At 51.6% G+C, this 17,928-nt stretch overlaps 1 protein-coding gene across 1 annotated transcript in view; it reads right to left on the reverse strand.

Annotated features, from left to right (window-relative positions):
• The window catches only part of LOC127926723 (staphylococcal nuclease domain-containing protein 1-like), a gene marked incomplete at its 5' end in the record, with an annotated part of 298,204 nt that overhangs the window by 126,283 nt on the left and 153,993 nt on the right, over positions 1 to 17,928 (reverse strand). Inside the window, one exon of the mRNA XM_052512234.1 lies at positions 8,149 to 8,337. Coding sequence (XP_052368194.1) covers positions 8,149 to 8,337 — 189 coding nt within the window. The remainder of the gene's footprint in view (positions 1 to 8,148; positions 8,338 to 17,928) is intronic.

Here is a 17,928-nt window from a genome sequence, read left to right on the forward strand (position 1 = left end):
ACACCAATAAATGGTAATATCGCTAGGGAAAGAGATGAAATGCTATCACTAGGCTACCATAGTAACACCAGTAAATGGTAATAACGCTAGGGAAAGAGATGAAATGCTATCACTAGGCTACCATAGTAACACCAGTAAATGGTAATAACGCTAGGGAAAGAGATGAAATGCTATCACTAGGCTACCATAGTAACACCAATAAATGGTAATAACGCTAGGGAAAGAGATGAAATGCTATCACTAGGCTACCATAGTAACACCAATAAATGGTAATATCGCTAGGGAAAGAGATTAAATGCTATCACTAGGCTACCATAGTAACACCAATAAATGGTAATATCGCTAGGGAAAGAGATGAAATGCTATCACTAGGCTACCACAGTAACACCAATAAATGGTAATAACGCTAGGGGAAGAGATGAAATGCTATCACTAGGCTACCATAGTAACACCAGTAAATGGTAATATCGCTAGGGAAAGAGATGAAATGCTATCACTAGGCTACCATCGTAACACCAATAAATGGTAATATCGCTAGGGGAAGAGAATAAATGCTATCACTAGGCTACCATAGTAACACCAATAAATGGTAATAACGCTAGGGGAAGAGATGAAATGCTATCACTAGGCTACCATAGTAACACCAGTAAATGGTAATATCGCTAGGGAAAGAGATGAAATGCTATCACTAGGCTACCATCGTAACACCAATAAATGGTAATATCGCTAGGGGAAGAGATTAAATGCTATCACTAGGCTACCATAGTAACACCAATAAATGGTAATAACGCTAGGGGAAGAGATGAAATGCTATCACTAGGCTACCATAGTAACACCAATAAATGGTAATATCGCTAGGGGAAGAGATGAAATGCTATCACTAGGCTAATCCAGAGTATTGAATATAGTAAACCAAGGTACACTTCCCCAGCATGTGCTCAGGAAGACGACACAGGCATATTAGGTTCACTAAAACCCCAATTATCTTGCTTCATTCTCTGCTTGTTCTTGTTTAGCCAGGTATGTAATGTGCTGACTATGGATCAGCCTGTGCAGATAGGGCCATGGGGAGATCTCCAAAGCTTTGAGGCTATTTCTGATAACACTTCTAAAAAACAATACATAATTGACAACCCATAGAGAGGGAGAAATGAGATGATTTTGAGAAATGAGATGATTTTTGATTACGTGGAAACGTTTTGGCTTATGAAGCAAGCCAATTGACCCTTTGTGTGAATGGTGAGCAAGAGTTAAGATTGCTGCGTACCAACAAAAATCAGGACATGCTTACAGTGCTTGTCGGCCAAACATGGGACATGTTAACGTTGATTTCCCTTACATTACCAGAGACTCTCTGGCTAGTAGCTCTGGGTATTCAAACAGCCCCTGAGGCGGTGGAACATTAGTCTCTCCTAACGCTTGGATTCCTCCCAAAATCCCAGCTGAAACAGGATTATGAACTTCAATCAGTCTTCCTCAAGGACGCGGTTTGGGAGGAGTTCCAACGTCAAACCAGGGGAACTTTTAAATTCTCAGACAGACGGATGCACGTTGACGGACGGATGTGAAACGAGACAGTACAGCGGTCGGCCAAGCTTTACCTCCCCAGGGATTCTGCTGTTCTTAAAAGGTCACGGGCAATGCAGGTGCCAGAGACTCTCAAAATGGTATTCACACGAAACAGTACAAACCGTATAGCCCACAACGCAGCCCATCTCACCCTCCCCTCCCACTGTCAGATGAAGGAAGGAAGTTCAGGGGAATAAGGTCATGACTGCATTTGTGAAGAAGCATGATTCCAGTTAATTACAGGTATTACGAGGATGATTAAGGAGAGAAGGAGGGAAGACTGGGGAAAGATGGATGGGAAGTGGTCTCTGTAGAAGGCAGAAAAAAGGGACTAAGATAGGGGGATCACCAGGAAGGTCATATAATCTTGCTCGTCCGTCCCTCCTCCTCTCTCTTGCTCTCTGAAGGCCTATCAGAGGAAGCTAATCTCTTTCACTACCGGGTAATTACAGCAGAAAACATCTTGCTCAACAGAAACAGGGGCTCTGGTTTTATCAAGGACCCATTCTTGATTTACTTCTTCATAATTAGGCCGCTCCAATTATCAGTGTGTTCCCTCTATCACAGCCTACTATTCCCTCTATCACAGCCTACTGGCTGGGTGCGCTGAGGCAAGGGGGCGGGGCTCCCATGGAGGAGTCAAACATTGACAAGAGCCAGAATTGCAAGTCAACAACAACTAAGGAGGAGGACAATAAAACCCCACTGGGCTGCATAGCAACAAAAACAAAAAGAGAGCTTTGGTATTTTGAACTGATTGTTCTTTTCTCCCAGTCTCTCTTCATTTCAGAACACTTTCATTTTTGTGTTTGTGTGCGTGTTCTTGTGATTTTTCCTAGAGGTGCACCGGTGCCCTTACCGACCTCATTCTTTGGGAACTCGTAAAACTAGGCCTGAATAGAAAAAAATTATGCTCCGTTCCACTTTGAGCGCAAATGTTACTGTACAAAACCCACCGTCCCCTCTCGCTCTCCCAGCATGTGAATAGTGGGAGTGTAACACAAACAAATGCAATGGCACATGTTCGGCAGCAGGATACAGGCAGTGTTTCAGCAGACCTTGTTTACAGTGATGCTTCGTAAGCAGGAATCAGATTCTTCCACCATCCAGAGAGAAGTCCCGGTACACAAGAATGCTTTCACAAAACAAACAAGAGAAGGCATTAAAATGGGCCGGGGCATAGGAATAAAATGAGTAGTGCTTTGTTAAAACAACGTAACACTAATTATAAGCTGGGTGGTTTGAGCCCTGAATGCTGATTGGCTGACAGTCGTGATATATCAGACCGTATACCACGTTTAAACACTTATTTTACTGCTATAATTCCACGAGTAAACAGTTTATAATAGCAATAAGGCACCTCGGGGGTTTGTGGTATATGGCCAATATACCACGGCTAAGGGCTGTATGCAGGCACTCCTCGTTGTGTCGTGCTTCAGAACAGCCTTTAGCCCTGGTTTATTGGCCCTATACCACAAACCCCCTTGTGCCTTATTGCTTAAGTAAAAACGTGGTTAAGTAATGTTAGGGGTTTGTTAATTTGTCAAGGCAAGAAGCTAGAGAGACAGCTCTGACCCCCACTGCACCCGCCAAGTCTATCTGTAGTGCATTACGTCTCAAAATGATGCAACCGCTCATCCAGATAGATGTGGCAGAACAGAATTAGGCATGTGGTGTGACCAGGCCTTGACCTTCCTATCTAAATGGGACACGATTGAGCTGAGTCTTGCATAACGGAGGCAGACATCAATTTAAGAGATGCTGATCTCCGAGCCCAAACATGCTGATGGCCATAAAGATAAAAACAGAAGCAGACAACTTTGAGAGAGCTTTCATTTCAACCGTAACGACCTCCTCCCATTGGCGTCGTCGCGCAAAGAAAACCTCATATCGACGGGAGTCACTCGAGCTAAGCAGTTTAGTTTTAGGAACAATTGCAAAAGCAGCAACCGCAGCAACCGCAACCCCCCCCAATGCCCCGGTCCCTGCTCCCCCAGCGGTGGAAACTTTAATGAGGGTTTCTCTGGACCCCTCAGAGTCCATTTCATTTCGCCAAGCCCCCTTTCTTGTCGGGGGATATGCCTGACACAGCAACAACAATTTCTCCCATATCCACAGCCAGGGGGGGGGGCAATAAAAAGAAAGAGAGGGGGAAGAAGAGGAAGACGAGAGAGGAGGATGGTACACCTAGCGAAGGACGGCCCGGCTGCACTTCAGAAGAAAGAAAAAAAGCAGCGCGCTCAGCTTTTTCTTCGCCAGGTCCCGAAGGGTTAATTATATCCACAACCCATCTGCCTCTCGTCTGACCCCCAGGATGTACACTGCACACAAACCTCTGCCCCACACAGTGGGGGGCTGTTGTCTTTCGGCTCAATGCCACTCAGGGAAACCCACTTCAAACACAATCACAGCCCTCAACAGCCCTTGAGGGCCACAACTGACGGTTAGGCCAAGTAGAGAAAGAGAGAATCTCACTGTTGCCCTCTTAAGCTCTGCTCTCAATCAGGTCAGGTCTGAAACACGAAGCCAATCTGGCCTGTACTCCTGGACAGACGATGGAGAGGGACAGACTGGTAGGGAGGCCAAAAAGAGCTCTCTCCTCACAGTCGCCTCAGCAGACGACGTGCATCCATGGCACATCGTGGGAGATTAGATTTACTTTGTACTCCGGCCCCAGGTTCACTCCCTATCCCCACCACTCAGATGGATGTTTCTCATATAGTGCTGCTAGAGCCGTGATGGATTCAGAGGAAGGACAGGGAACACAGTCCCTGCTTGGCTCCAGCAGTAGATCATTCGAATGATAGGAGAAAAGTAGATGCGGCAGCTTCCCAAAGCGTTGGGCATAGCAGGGAGAGGTAGAGAGTGGTAGCGGGGATAGAGGACGGGCGAGACAGCTGGCCCAGGACTGAATTCATCTGGCATAATGAAAATGGAGGGAGAGATTGGGATCACTAAGAGAGAGGGCCTCCATCCATCAAAGGCCTGCGATAGGAAGGGAAAGGAGGCGTCAATGATAACTGGGGAATATGTGGCAATTCTCCTCCCCAAAGACGTAGCATCAGTCTTTACCACTCTCATCATTGGCTGGCTTTCTCCATGCAACAGATGAGATTGATGTATTTGGAGGAAATTGATATAGTATGATGAAGGGGTGACAGATTTCTAACACAAGGACACAGTCTCTAAGCAGATATTATGAAAAGCCTTTTTAACTGTGTTGCTAACCATAGCATTCATGCTAACTAGCTGTTTAAAATTAAGACAGGAACTGAGTGATGTCAACTAGTACTGGTCTTGGTGCCCGAATCTGTTTGTGTAGTTTGTGATACCAACTAGTCTTGGAGTCCATGTCTTCTAGCTAACACGCCCAACTTTTCAACAAATACTAACCCTATTCCAAATTATTTCACCATCTCTTACCTCTTCAAAGTTTTGTTGTTGCCTAAATTTTTCCCACATGGACCAGATATGCATAAATAGATGTTTTAAATATAGAGACCAAACGGACCCAAGGACTGCTAGACTCGAACAGCCCGAGGACAACCAGATCCATTCAGTATAGACCTGGTCTGATCCAGACCCGATCCAATCCAAGTGAGGGAAGCAGCAGAAAAGTATTATTATTATTATTTTTTTTAAAGATACTTAAACTTCTTACGGCTGCCATCCCGTTAATGGGATAATTGTCATCAACAACCGCTGAATTGCATAGCGCCGCATTCAAATAATATTACTAAAAATATTTATATTCATGAAATCACATGTGCAATATAGCAAAATACAGCTTAGCCTTTTGTTAATCCAACTGTCATGTCAGATTTTGAAAATATGCTTTAGAGCGAGAGCAATCCAAGCGTTTGTGTAAATTATTCGATCGCTCAACAAACATTATGTACACCTAGCATCAAGTAGCTTGGTCACGAAAATCAGAAAAGCAATCAAATTAATCGTTTACCTTTGATGATCTTCAGATGTTTTCACTCACGAGACTCCTAGTTACACAATAAATGTTCCTTTTGTTCCATAAAGATTATTTCTATATCCAAAATACCTCCGTTTGGTTGGCGCGTTATGTTCAGAAATCCACAGGAAAGAACGGTCACGACAACACAGACAAATTCCAAATAGTATCCGTAATGTCCACAGAAACATGTCAAACGTTTTTTATAATCAATCCTCAGGTTGTTTTTAAAATATATAATCGATAATATATCAACCGAAACTGTCTTTTTCAGTCGAAGAGGGAAAGGCAATGGCTGCCCAAACTCTGTTACGTATACAAAACGCTGCTGGCATACAATGACGCAATGTTATCTTTCTCGCTCATTTTTTCAAAATAAAAGCCTGAAACTATGTCTAAAGACTGTTGACACCTTGAGGAAGAAATATGAAAAGGAATCAGGTTGATATCAGGCTATGGAACATGGAGTTTTCAAAATAGAAGCCACTTCCTGGTTTAATTTTCCTCAGGGTTTCGCCTGCAATATCAGTTCTGTTATACTTACAGACAATATGTTTTTTTTATCCAATACTAATAATAATATGCATATATTAGCAACTGAGACTGAGGAGCAGGCCGTTTAGTTTGGACAACTTATTCAGCCAAGCTACTCAATACTGCCCCCCAGCCATAAGAAGTTAATAACCGGAGCTGATAAAACACAAGAGGAGAGAGAGATGTACTGCTGTATCAGGCTGTAGAGGGACTGTACTGTGAGCGAGTGACACAGGGAGCAGGGAGGATGGAGAGACAAGAGACAGCAACAAAGCCATAGTAGAATAATAGCTGCCATAGCTAGGTTATTTATCATCAAATATGATTACATAGTACCTGTCTTGACTACATCAAAACGGGAGAACGTAGTTAAGCTAGCTAACGTTAGCTAGCTAGGCTAACTGAAGCTGCAGTGAATGAGCTTTCTAATCCTACTATTACAAACAACAACAACTCCCTGCAGAATATTAAGTAGCAGCCTACCCTGTTGCTGGCTTAACAGCAGCAACAAGCTACACGCTCCACTCTCGTGAAAAGCAAGAGCATCAGCATAAATAAAAACATTATCTCACTACTACACATACCCCAGACCCGTGACTATCAGATCATACCCAGACCAGTGACAATCATATCAGATCATACCCAGACCAGTGACAATCATATCAGCTCATACCCAGACACGTGACAATTATATCAGATCATACCCAGACCCGTGACAATCATATCAGCTCATACCCAGACCCGTGACAATTATATCAGATCATACCCAGACCCGTGAGAATCATATCAGATCATACCCAGACCCGTGACAATCATATCAGATCATACCCAGACCCGGACAATCATATCAGATTATAACCAGACCCGTGACAATCATATCAGATCATACCCAGACCCGTGACAATCATATCAGATCATACCCAGACCTGTGACAATCATATCGGATCATACCCAGACCAGTGACAATCATATCAGATCATACCCAGACCTGTGACAATCATATCAGATCATACCCAGACCCGTGACAATCATATCGGATCATACCCAGACCAGTGACAATCATATCAGATCATACCCAGACCAGTGACAATCAGATCATACCCAGACCCGTGACAATGATATCAGATCATACCCAGACCAGTGATAATCATATCCGATCATACCCAGACCAGTGACAACCATTTCAGATCATACCCAGACCCGTGACAATCATATCAGATCATAACCAGACCCGTGACAATCATATTAGATCATACCCAGACATGGGAATTCATTAGGAATTCTGGATCTGGACCCGGGATCGGGTCTCCAGTATTCGGGTACAGGTGGATCCGTGAAGACCTATAGTTAGGATGAGCCCTAAAGCCCATGTAAACTAAGCCTGATGCTAATGGTTAAGTGCAAACAAACAAAAGCCCCCTCAGGGCTAACAAAGATTGTTAACCCCAAAACACAAACAAACAAAAGCCCCCTCAGGGCTAACAAAGATTGTTAACCCCAAAACACAAACAAACAAAAGCCCCCTCAGGGCTAACAAAGATTGTTAACTCCAAAACACAAACAAACAAAAGCCCCCTCAGGGCTAACAAAGATTGTTAACCCCAAAACACAAACAAACAAAAGCCCCCTCAGGGCTAACAAAGATTGTTAACCCCAAAACACAAACAAACAAAAGCCCCCTCAGGGCTAACAAAGATTGTTAACCCCAAAACACAAACAAACAAAAGCCCCCTCAGGGCTAACAAACATTGTTAACCCCAAAACACTAACAAACAAAAGCACCCTCAGGGCTAACAAAGATTGTTAACCCCAAAACACAAACAAACAAAAGCCCCCTCAGGGCTAAAAAAGATTGTTAACCCCAAAACACTAACAAACAAAAGCCCCCTCAGGGCCTACAAAGATTGCTAACCCCAAAACGCTAGAAAAACATGAGCTGGAGCACACCCAGAAAAATGATTTTGTGTGGAGGTGCTGACTAACGAAGAATAAACTATAAACTATAATAAAGAGAATCACACACTCCATATATAACCCCAAAAAGCTAACAAAGAAAAACACAGGGAAAACTGAGCACTTACCTTGTCTTTCCTGAGACGAGAGGCCTCCTCTCCGGATACCAGGGTCTTGTAGTAGGAGCTACGCTCGGCCGTGAAGTGGACCTTTGATAGGGCGTTCTCCACCAGCGCCACCGACAGGTTGACCCCCTCGATGTGAAGCCAGCCAATGAAGTTACCAGCCTTGTCCATACTCTCTACTTCCACCTCCACCTGCCAGAGAGAAGAGGGAGGAGACAGAAGAGGAGGGAGAAATGAGACTGGGTTAATGTACTGTATCGGGATTAGGTTTGGGATTCTATTAGAGAAAGCGAGGAGGGTGCTCTGAAGCAGGAGACACTCTCCTGTCCTTAAATAGACAGATCATTGGAGGCCCCTGAGCTCGCTATCGATCTGAGAGCCTTGAGCTCACACGAACACAGCTGATGTGGCAGCTCTCTCACTGTCAGTTGGCCTTCGCGCTGTTTTGGTCACCGCCGCCGCGCTCATCTTTCATGCACAATTACAGACACTCAGTGGGTTAGACCTCCAAGACGACTCAGGACCCCCAGATTGATCCCATTGGTCTCTGAGTTGTGGAGGCCTGTTTACAGGGACACCATATGAAAGGACTGGAAAAGTTCTGGAATATAAAGGTCATGAAAATTTGCGTTTCAAAAAGTTAGGAAAAGAAAAATCGGAAAGTGACTGAGCTGGAAAACTAATAGGCCATGAATGTTTTTTAGGGGACAGCTGAGGAACATCTCATAGTTCTACAACAAAACACATCCATGATTAGCTGGAGCAGATCCATAATTGAATAGTATAATAGTAAACTTGTTTTCCCTCTTGACTTCAGCTGATGCCAACAACAACCTTAAAATAAATGATTTTCTAATTCAGTATCGAGTCCAAACTTCATTTACCAGTCTTTGGTTAAGACTTCAATACCGTTATAGAGTGAGGTTCCCACACATTTTCAAAATCTTTTGCAATTAGTGCGAGCCAAATTGCATTCCCTGTGGTGCTAACCCTGCTGCTGACAAAGTGCTGGGTATCTAACAACATTAGCCCTTTGGAGACAAAAACCAAAATCTGCCTATTCAGGAGAATGACCTATTCATTATGTTTTGTTTCATAAAGCGTGGGAGGAGAGAAAGACAAATCAATATGGCGTTGTTTTTCCCCTCCGACGGCAGAGTGGGAGAGAGAGAGAGAAGAGAGAGGCCAGGTGTGGAGAAGACATACTGGAGAAAGTCAAATGATTAAGACACTGGCTGCTTAGCCTCTGTGGGCCCCCGTGGGAAATCTGACGCAAATGACTTTGCCTTGCTCCTCTGTGCCTTGTATCCACAGTCAAAGTAAAAAGCGTTTTAATGAGAGCATAATCTGCTTTGATTAAACACAATAATGACAACACGCTGCGGTGGAAACAGGGTCAAACATAGGCCGTGTTTCCTGCTTTCTCCCCCAGCTCCTAGCTGGGTCTTGGGGGGGTTTGAGAGAAGGCGAGGGGGTCATGTTAAGTAATGCTGCCTCGTGGGGGGGTTCTGAGGCTTTCTGACCTGTCTAGGCATGCTTGGTTAAATGGGGTTGGATGTTATGTTTAAATGCATAAATTGAAGTGTGACTGCAGGATCCCTCCCCACACTACTGCTACAGTACACTACTATGTGTCTGTCTGGTTCAGTATACACACACTGACTCAAGGTGTGTTTATGTGCCAATGTTACATCCTCAACATGGTGTTAAGAGGACAGATAGACAAGGATTGACAACGGATGACAAGTTCCTCATCTCTTCCCCCCTCCCTTTCTCTCCCCCCCTCCCCAATTTCCCTGTCTCTCCCCCTCTCTCTTCCCTCCCCTTCTCTCCCTTCCTCCCCATTCCCACCTCTCTCTAGCTGGCCTGCCAGTTATACAACCAGGCTATTATAGACACACTGCACCTCCTACAACTTAAATGTCAAGCAGGGAGGTGAGGGGGGTGAGTGGAGGGAAAGGTCTGTAGTGAGCTGGAGCTAGCAGGGAGCAGGTAGCGCTCTCTCTTCAGACAGGCTGATGCTCATTATCCTCTCCACCCCTCACTGGGTCTTCACAAACCATAGGCCCAAAAAATGTTAGCAACCCAACGCTCAATGTCAGACAAAATTGAGAGTGTAAATGAGTGGATGGAGGGGAGAAATGGAGAGAGGGAGAAGGAGAAACGGAGAGGAGGAGAGGAGGAGAAACAGAGAGGAGAGGAGAATAAATTGAACAATGTGGGGGAAAAGAAGTAGAGCAGTGGGTGGTGTTTGGTACTAATCAGAGTAAATAGGAGTGTGTGTGTTATCCATCAGGAGCATCCTATTCACTATGGGCTGCCAAAGAAAATCACTTGCTTAATTTGAGAACATACATCAGAGACAGACGCGGGACTCGGACAGCGAGACAGACGCGGGACTCGGACAGCGAGACAGACGCGGGACTCGGACAGCGAGACAGACGCGGGACTCGGACAGCGAGACAGACGCGGGACTCGGACAGAGAGACAGACGCGGGACTCGGACAGAGAGACAGACGCGGGACTCGGACAGCGAGACAGACGCGGGACTCGGACAGAGAGACAGACGCGGGACTCGGACAGAGAGACAGACGCGGGACTCGGACAGCGAGACAGACGCGGGACTCGGACAGACGCGGGACTCGGACAGAGAGACAGACGCGGGACTCGGACAGAGAGACAGACAGACGCGGGACTCGGAAAGAGAGACAGACAGACGCGGGACTCGGACAGAGAGACAGACAGACGCGGGACTCGGACAGAGAGACAGACAGACGCGGGACTCGGACAGAGAGACAGACAGACGCGGGACTCGGACAGAGAGACAGACAGACGCGGGACTCGGACAGAGAGACAGACAGACGCGGGACTCGGACAGAGAGACAGACAGACGCGGGACTCGGACAGAGAGACAGACAGACGCGGGACTCGGACAGAGAGACAGACAGACGCGGGACTCGGACAGAGAGACAGACAGACGCGGGACTCGGACAGAGAGACAGACAGACGCGGGACTTGGACAGAGAGACAGACAGACGCGGGACTCGGACAGAGAGACAGACAGACGCGGGACTCGGACAGAGAGACAGACAGACGCGGGACTCGGACAGAGAGACAGACGCGGGACTCGGACAGACGCGGGACTCGGACAGCGAGACAGACGCGGGCCTCGGATAGCGAGACAGACGCGGGACTCGGACAGAGAGACAGACGCGGGACTCGGACAGCGAGACAGACGCGGGACTCGGACAGAGAGACAGACGCGGGACTCGGACAGAGAGACAGACGCGGGACTCGGACAGAGAGACAGACAGACGCGGGACTGGGACAGAGAGACAGACAGACGCGGGACTGGGACAGAGAGACAGACAGACGCGGGACTGGGACAGAGAGACAGACAGACGCGGGACTCGGACAGAGAGACAGACAGACGCGGGACTCGGACATACGCGGGACTCGGACAGAGAGACAGACGCGGGACTCGGACATACGCGGGACTCGGACAGCGAGACAGACGCGGGACTCGGACAGACGCGGGACTCGGACAGCGAGACAGACGCGGGACTCGGATAGCGAGACAGACGCGGGACTCGGACAGCGAGACAGACGCGGGACTCGGACAGCGAGACAGACGCGGGACTCGGACAGCGAGACAGACGCGGGACTCGGATAGAGAGACAGACGCGGGACTCGGACAGAGAGACAGACGCGGGACTCGGACAGCGAGACAGACGGGACTCGGACAGCGAGACAGACGCGGGACTCGGACGAGACAGACGCGGGACTCGGACAGCGAGACAGACGCGGGACTCGGAGCGAGACAGACGCGGGACTCGGACAGAGACAGACGGGACTCGGACAGACGGGACTCGGACAGACGCGGGACTCGGACAGAGAGACAGACAGACGGGACTCGGACAGAGAGACAGACAGACGCGGGACTCGGACAGAGAGACAGACAGACGCGGGACTCGGACAGAGAGACAGACGCGGGACTCGGACAGCGAGACAGACGCGGGACTCGGACAGCGAGACAGACGCGGGACTCGGACAGAGAGACAGACGCGGGACTCGGACAGCGAGACAGACGCGGGACTCGGACAGAGAGACAGACGCGGGACTCGGACAGCGAGACAGACGCGGGACTCGGACAGCGAGACAGACGCGGGACTCGGACAGCGAGACAGACGCGGGACTCGGACAGAGAGACAGACGCGGGACTCGGACAGAGAGACAGACGCGGGACTCGGACAGAGAGACAGACGCGGGACTCGGACAGAGAGACAGACGCGGGACTCGGACAGAGAGACAGACGCGGGACTCGGACAGAGGGACAGACAGACGCGAGACTCGGACAGAGAGACAGACAGACGCGAGACTCGGACAGAGAGACAGACAGACGCGGGACTCGGACAGAGAGACAGACAGACGCGGGACTCGGACAGAGAGACAGACAGACGGGACTCGGACAGAGAGACAGACAGACGGGACTCGGACAGAGAGACAGACAGACGGGACTCGGACAGAGAGACAGACAGACGCGGGACTCGGACAGAGAGACAGACAGACGCGGGACTCGGACAGAGAGACAGACGCGGGACTCGGACAGAGAGACAGACGCGGGACTCGGACAGAGAGACAGACAGACGCGGGACTCGGACAGAGAGACAGACAGACGCGGGACTCGGACAGAGAGACAGACAGACGCGGGACTCGGACAGAGAGACAGACAGACGCGGGACTCGGACAGAGAGACAGACGCGGGACTCGGACAGAGAGACAGACGCGGGACTCGGACAGACGCGGGACTCGGACAGCGAGACAGACGCGGGCCTCGGATAGCGAGACAGACGCGGGACTCGGACAGAGAGACAGACGCGGGACTCGGACAGCGAGACAGACGCGGGACTCGGACAGAGAGACAGACGCGGGACTCGGACAGAGAGACAGACGCGGGACTCGGACATACGCGGGACTCGGACAGAGAGACAGACACGGGACTCGGACATACGCGGGACTCGGACAGCGAGACAGACGCGGGACTCGGACAGACGCGGGACTCGGACAGCGAGACAGACGCGGGACTCGGAGCGAGACAGACGCGGGACTCGGACAGCGAGACAGACGCGGGACTCGGACAGCGAGACAGACGCGGGACTCGGACAGCGAGACAGACGCGGGACTCGGACAGCGAGACAGACGCGGGACTCGGACAGCGAGACAGACGCGGGACTCGGACAGACGCGGGACTCGGACAGACGCGGGACTCGGACAGACGCGGGACTCGGACAGAGAGACAGACGCGGGACTCGGACAGAGAGACAGACGCGGGACTCGGACAGAGAGACAGACGCGGGACTCGGACAGAGAGACAGACGCGGGACTCGGACAGAGAGACAGACGCGGGACTCGGACAGAGAGACAGACGCGGGACTCGGACAGAGACAGACGGGACTCGGACAGAGAGACAGACGCGGGACTCGGACAGAGAGACAGACGCGGGACTCGGACAGAGAGACAGACGCGGGACTCGGACAGCGAGACAGACGCGGGACTCGGACAGCGAGACAGACGCGGGACTCGGACAGAGAGACAGACGCGGGACTCGGACAGCGAGACAGACGCGGGACTCGGACAGAGAGACAGACGCGGGACTCGGACAGAGACAGACGCGGGACTCGGACAGAGACAGACGCGGGACTCGGACAGAGACAGACGCGGACTCGGACAGACAGACGGGACTCGGACAGCGAGACAGACGCGGGACTCGGACAGAGAGACAGACGCGGGACTCGGACAGAGAGACAGACGCGGGACTCGGACAGAGAGACAGACGCGGGACTCGGACAGAGAGACAGACGCGGGACTCGGACAGAGAGACAGACGCGGGACTCGGACAGAGAGACAGACAGACGCGAGACTCGGACAGAGAGACAGACGCGGGACTCGGACATACGCGGGACTCGGACAGCGAGACAGACGCGGGACTCGGACAGACGCGGGACTCGGACAGAGAGACAGACAGACGCGAGACTCGGACAGAGAGACAGACGCGGGACTCGGACATACGCGGGACTCGGACAGCGAGACAGACGCGGGACTCGGACAGACGCGGGACTCGGACAGCGAGACAGACGCGGGACTCGGACAGAGAGACAGACGCGGGACTCGGACAGAGAGACAGACGCGGGACTCGGACAGAGAGACAGACGCGGGACTCGGACAGAGAGACAGACGCGGGACTCGGACAGAGAGACAGACGCGGGACTCGGACAGAGAGACAGACGCGGGACTCGGACAGAGAGACAGACAGACGCGAGACTCGGACAGAGAGACAGACGCGGACTCGGACATACGCGGGACTCGGACAGCGAGACAGACGGGACGGACAGACGCGGGACTCGGACAGAGAGACAGACAGACGCGAGACTCGGACAGAGAGACAGACGGGACTCGGACGGGACTCGGACAGAGAGACAGACGCGGGACTCGGACAGACGCGGGACTCGGACAGCGAGACAGACGCGGGACTCGGACAGAGAGACAGACGCGGGACTCGGACAGAGAGACAGACGCGGGACTCGGACAGCGAGACAGACGCGGGACTCGGACAGCGAGACAGACGCGGGACTCGGACAGCGAGACAGACGCGGGACTCGGACAGCGAGACAGACGCGGGACTCGGACAGCGAGACAGACGCGGGACTCGGACAGCGAGACAGACGCGGGACTCGGACAGACGCGGACTCGGACAGACGCTTGGGACTCGGACAGAGAGACAGACGCGGGACTCGGGGAGACAGACGCGGGACTCGGACAGCGAGACAGACGCGGGACTCGGACAGCGAGACAGACGCGGGACTCGGACAGAGAGACAGACGGGACTCGGACAGAGAGACAGACGCGGGACTCGGACAGCGAGACAGACGGGACTCGGACAGCGAGACAGAGGGACTCGGACAGAGAGACAGACGCGGGACTCGGACAGAGAGACAGACGCGGGACTCGGACAGAGAGACAGACGCGGGACTCGGACAGAGAGACAGACGCGGGACTCGGACAGAGAGACAGACGCGGGACTCGGACAGCGAGACAGACGCGGGACTCGGACAGCGAGACAGACGCGGGACTCGGACAGAGACAGACGCGGGACTCGGACAGAGAGACAGAGGGAGACAGAGAGACAGTGGGGACAGAGAGACAGACGTGGACTCGGACAGAGAGACAGACGTGGGACTCGGACAGAGAGACAGAGGGACTCGGACAGAGAGACAGACGCGGGACTCGGACAGAGAGACAGTGGGGAGAGAGAGACAGACGCGGGACTCGGACAGAGACAGACGCGGGACTTGGACAGAGAGACAGACGCGGGACTCGGACAGAGAGACAGACAGAGAGACTCGGACAGAGAGACAGCAGTGGGACTCGGACAGCGGGAGACAGCGAGACAGACGGGAGACAGACGCGGACTCGGACAGCGAGACAGACGCGGGACTCGGAGCGAGACAGACGCGGGACTCGGACAGCGAGACAGACGCGGGAGAGCGAGACAGACGCGGGACTCGGACAGAGAGACAGACGCGGGACTCGGACAGAGAGACAGACGGGACTCGGACAGCGAGACAGACGCGGGACTCGGACAGAGACAGACGGGACTCGGACAGCGAGACAGACGCGGGACTCGGACAGCGAGACAGACGCGGGACTCGGACAGCGAGACAGACGGGACTCGGACAGAGCGGGACGGACAGACGCGGGACTCGGACAGAGAGACAGACGCGGGACTCGGACAGAGAGACAGACGGGACTCGGACAGAGAGACAGACCGGGACTCGGACAGAGACAGACGCGGGACTCGGACAGAGAGACAGACGCGGGACTCGGACAAGACAGACTGGGACTCGGACAGCGAGACAGACGCGGGACTCGGACAGCGAGACAGACGCGGACTGGACAGAGAGACAGACGCGGGACTCGGACAGAGAGACAGACGCGGACTCGGACAGAGAGACAGACGCGGGACTCGGACAGCGAGACAGACGCGGGACTCGGACAGCGAGACAGACGCGGGACTCGGACAGCAGACAGACGCGGGATCGGACAGAGAGACAGACGGGACTCGGACAGAGAGACAGACGCGGGACTCGGACAGAGAGACCGACGCGGGACTCGGACATGAGACAGACGGGCTCGGACAGAGAGACAGAGTGGACTCGGACAGAGAGACAGACGCGGGACTCGGACAGAGAGACAGACGCGGGACTCGGACAGAGGGACAGAGGGTCGGACAGAGGGACAGACAGACGCGAGACTCGGACAGAGGGACAGACAGACGCGAGACTCGGACAGAGGGACAGACAGACGCGAGACTCGGACAGAGGGACAGACAGGCGGAGCCGGACAGAGGGACAGACAGACGCGGGACTCGGACAGAGTGACAGCGGGGGAGAAAGAGAGAGAGGGACAGTTGGGAGAAAGAGAGAGACGGTGGGAAGAAAGAGAGAGAGAGAGAGAGAGAGAGAGAGAGAGAGAGGGAGAGAGGGAGAGAGAGAGAGAGAGAGAGAGAGAGAGAGAGAGACAGTGAGAGAGAGAGAGAGAAGAGCAGAGGGAGAGGGGAGAGAGAGAGAGAGAGAGACAACATACAAAGTGAGATATATAAAGTGAAAAGTGGGGAAAAATTAACAGTGGGGGAAACAGAGAGAGAGACACATACAGACAGTTTCAAAACAGTGGGGAAAGACAGAGACAAATGTCATATTATAGGAGATAGACAGAGAGAGACAGTGGGAGAGATGAGAGAGACAGTGGGTGAGAGAGAGAGAGAGAGAGAGAGACAGAGAGAGACAGTGGGAGAGAGAGAGAGAGAGACAGAGAGACAGAGAGAGAGAGAGAGACAGAGAGAGAGAGAGAGAGAGAGAGAGACACAATGTAGATAAGAAAGGACACAAGATAAAATAAATAAGCAGTGGGGAGAGAGACAGTGGGGAGAGAGACAGTGCTGCCACTTGACATCAGCACAAATACTAAAATAATGGCAGCAGAGCTTTGTGAAGCCTAATGGTCAGAAATGATCCTACTGAGCAACATGAATAATACTGGGCAACAGGAATCACATTACACACTAATGGACAAGCTGGCGGGCTGGCACACGTGTGTAAACGCATGTACACACACCTCATTATCTCCTGCTACAGCTCAATATCTGGTTGTTTTGTCACCTTCTCGCTGGCAAAGACCATGTCGTACCTATCGCCTGCATACCAACACCATGGAACGGGCTGGCTGTGTACTGAGTGGCTGTGGGCTGACTAAAGCATCATGCCTGGCACAGTGTTTCTAGGGCCACTCAGGGGCCCCCCAGCAGAGGTGATAATGTGGCCCATTGAATACCGTGGGCCTTTCACTGCCTGGGCTTGTTCTCTCTCTCTCTCTCTGAGGTAACAGACTGCATTCACACCCCCTGAGCTCTGGAGCTGTTCTGAGCTGTGGTGGCTGATTGGCAGCCCACGCGAACCACTTGAATTTCCCGTCCAAAGTAAATACGCTCACAATGGAGGGCGAGGGGTGAGGCGACTGCTTTAGAGCAGAGCCCAGATGGCTCCCAGTGGAGGGCTTGAAGGAGCCAAAATGGCTCCCGTCGGAACACAAATGTAGCTCCGCAATCTCCTAAACGCTGGGATTGTAAACCGGTGTTCAAAACAAAAAAAAAACACAAAACAAGACGGTGGAACTCATTGTTTAAGACTACAAAGACCAATCCTTTTTTGGAGTCCATTGAAGAGG

This window comes from Oncorhynchus keta, unplaced genomic scaffold, assembly GCF_023373465.1.
Source record: "Oncorhynchus keta strain PuntledgeMale-10-30-2019 unplaced genomic scaffold, Oket_V2 Un_contig_8107_pilon_pilon, whole genome shotgun sequence".
In the NCBI taxonomy this organism is placed as follows: Eukaryota; Metazoa; Chordata; class Actinopteri; order Salmoniformes; family Salmonidae; genus Oncorhynchus; species Oncorhynchus keta.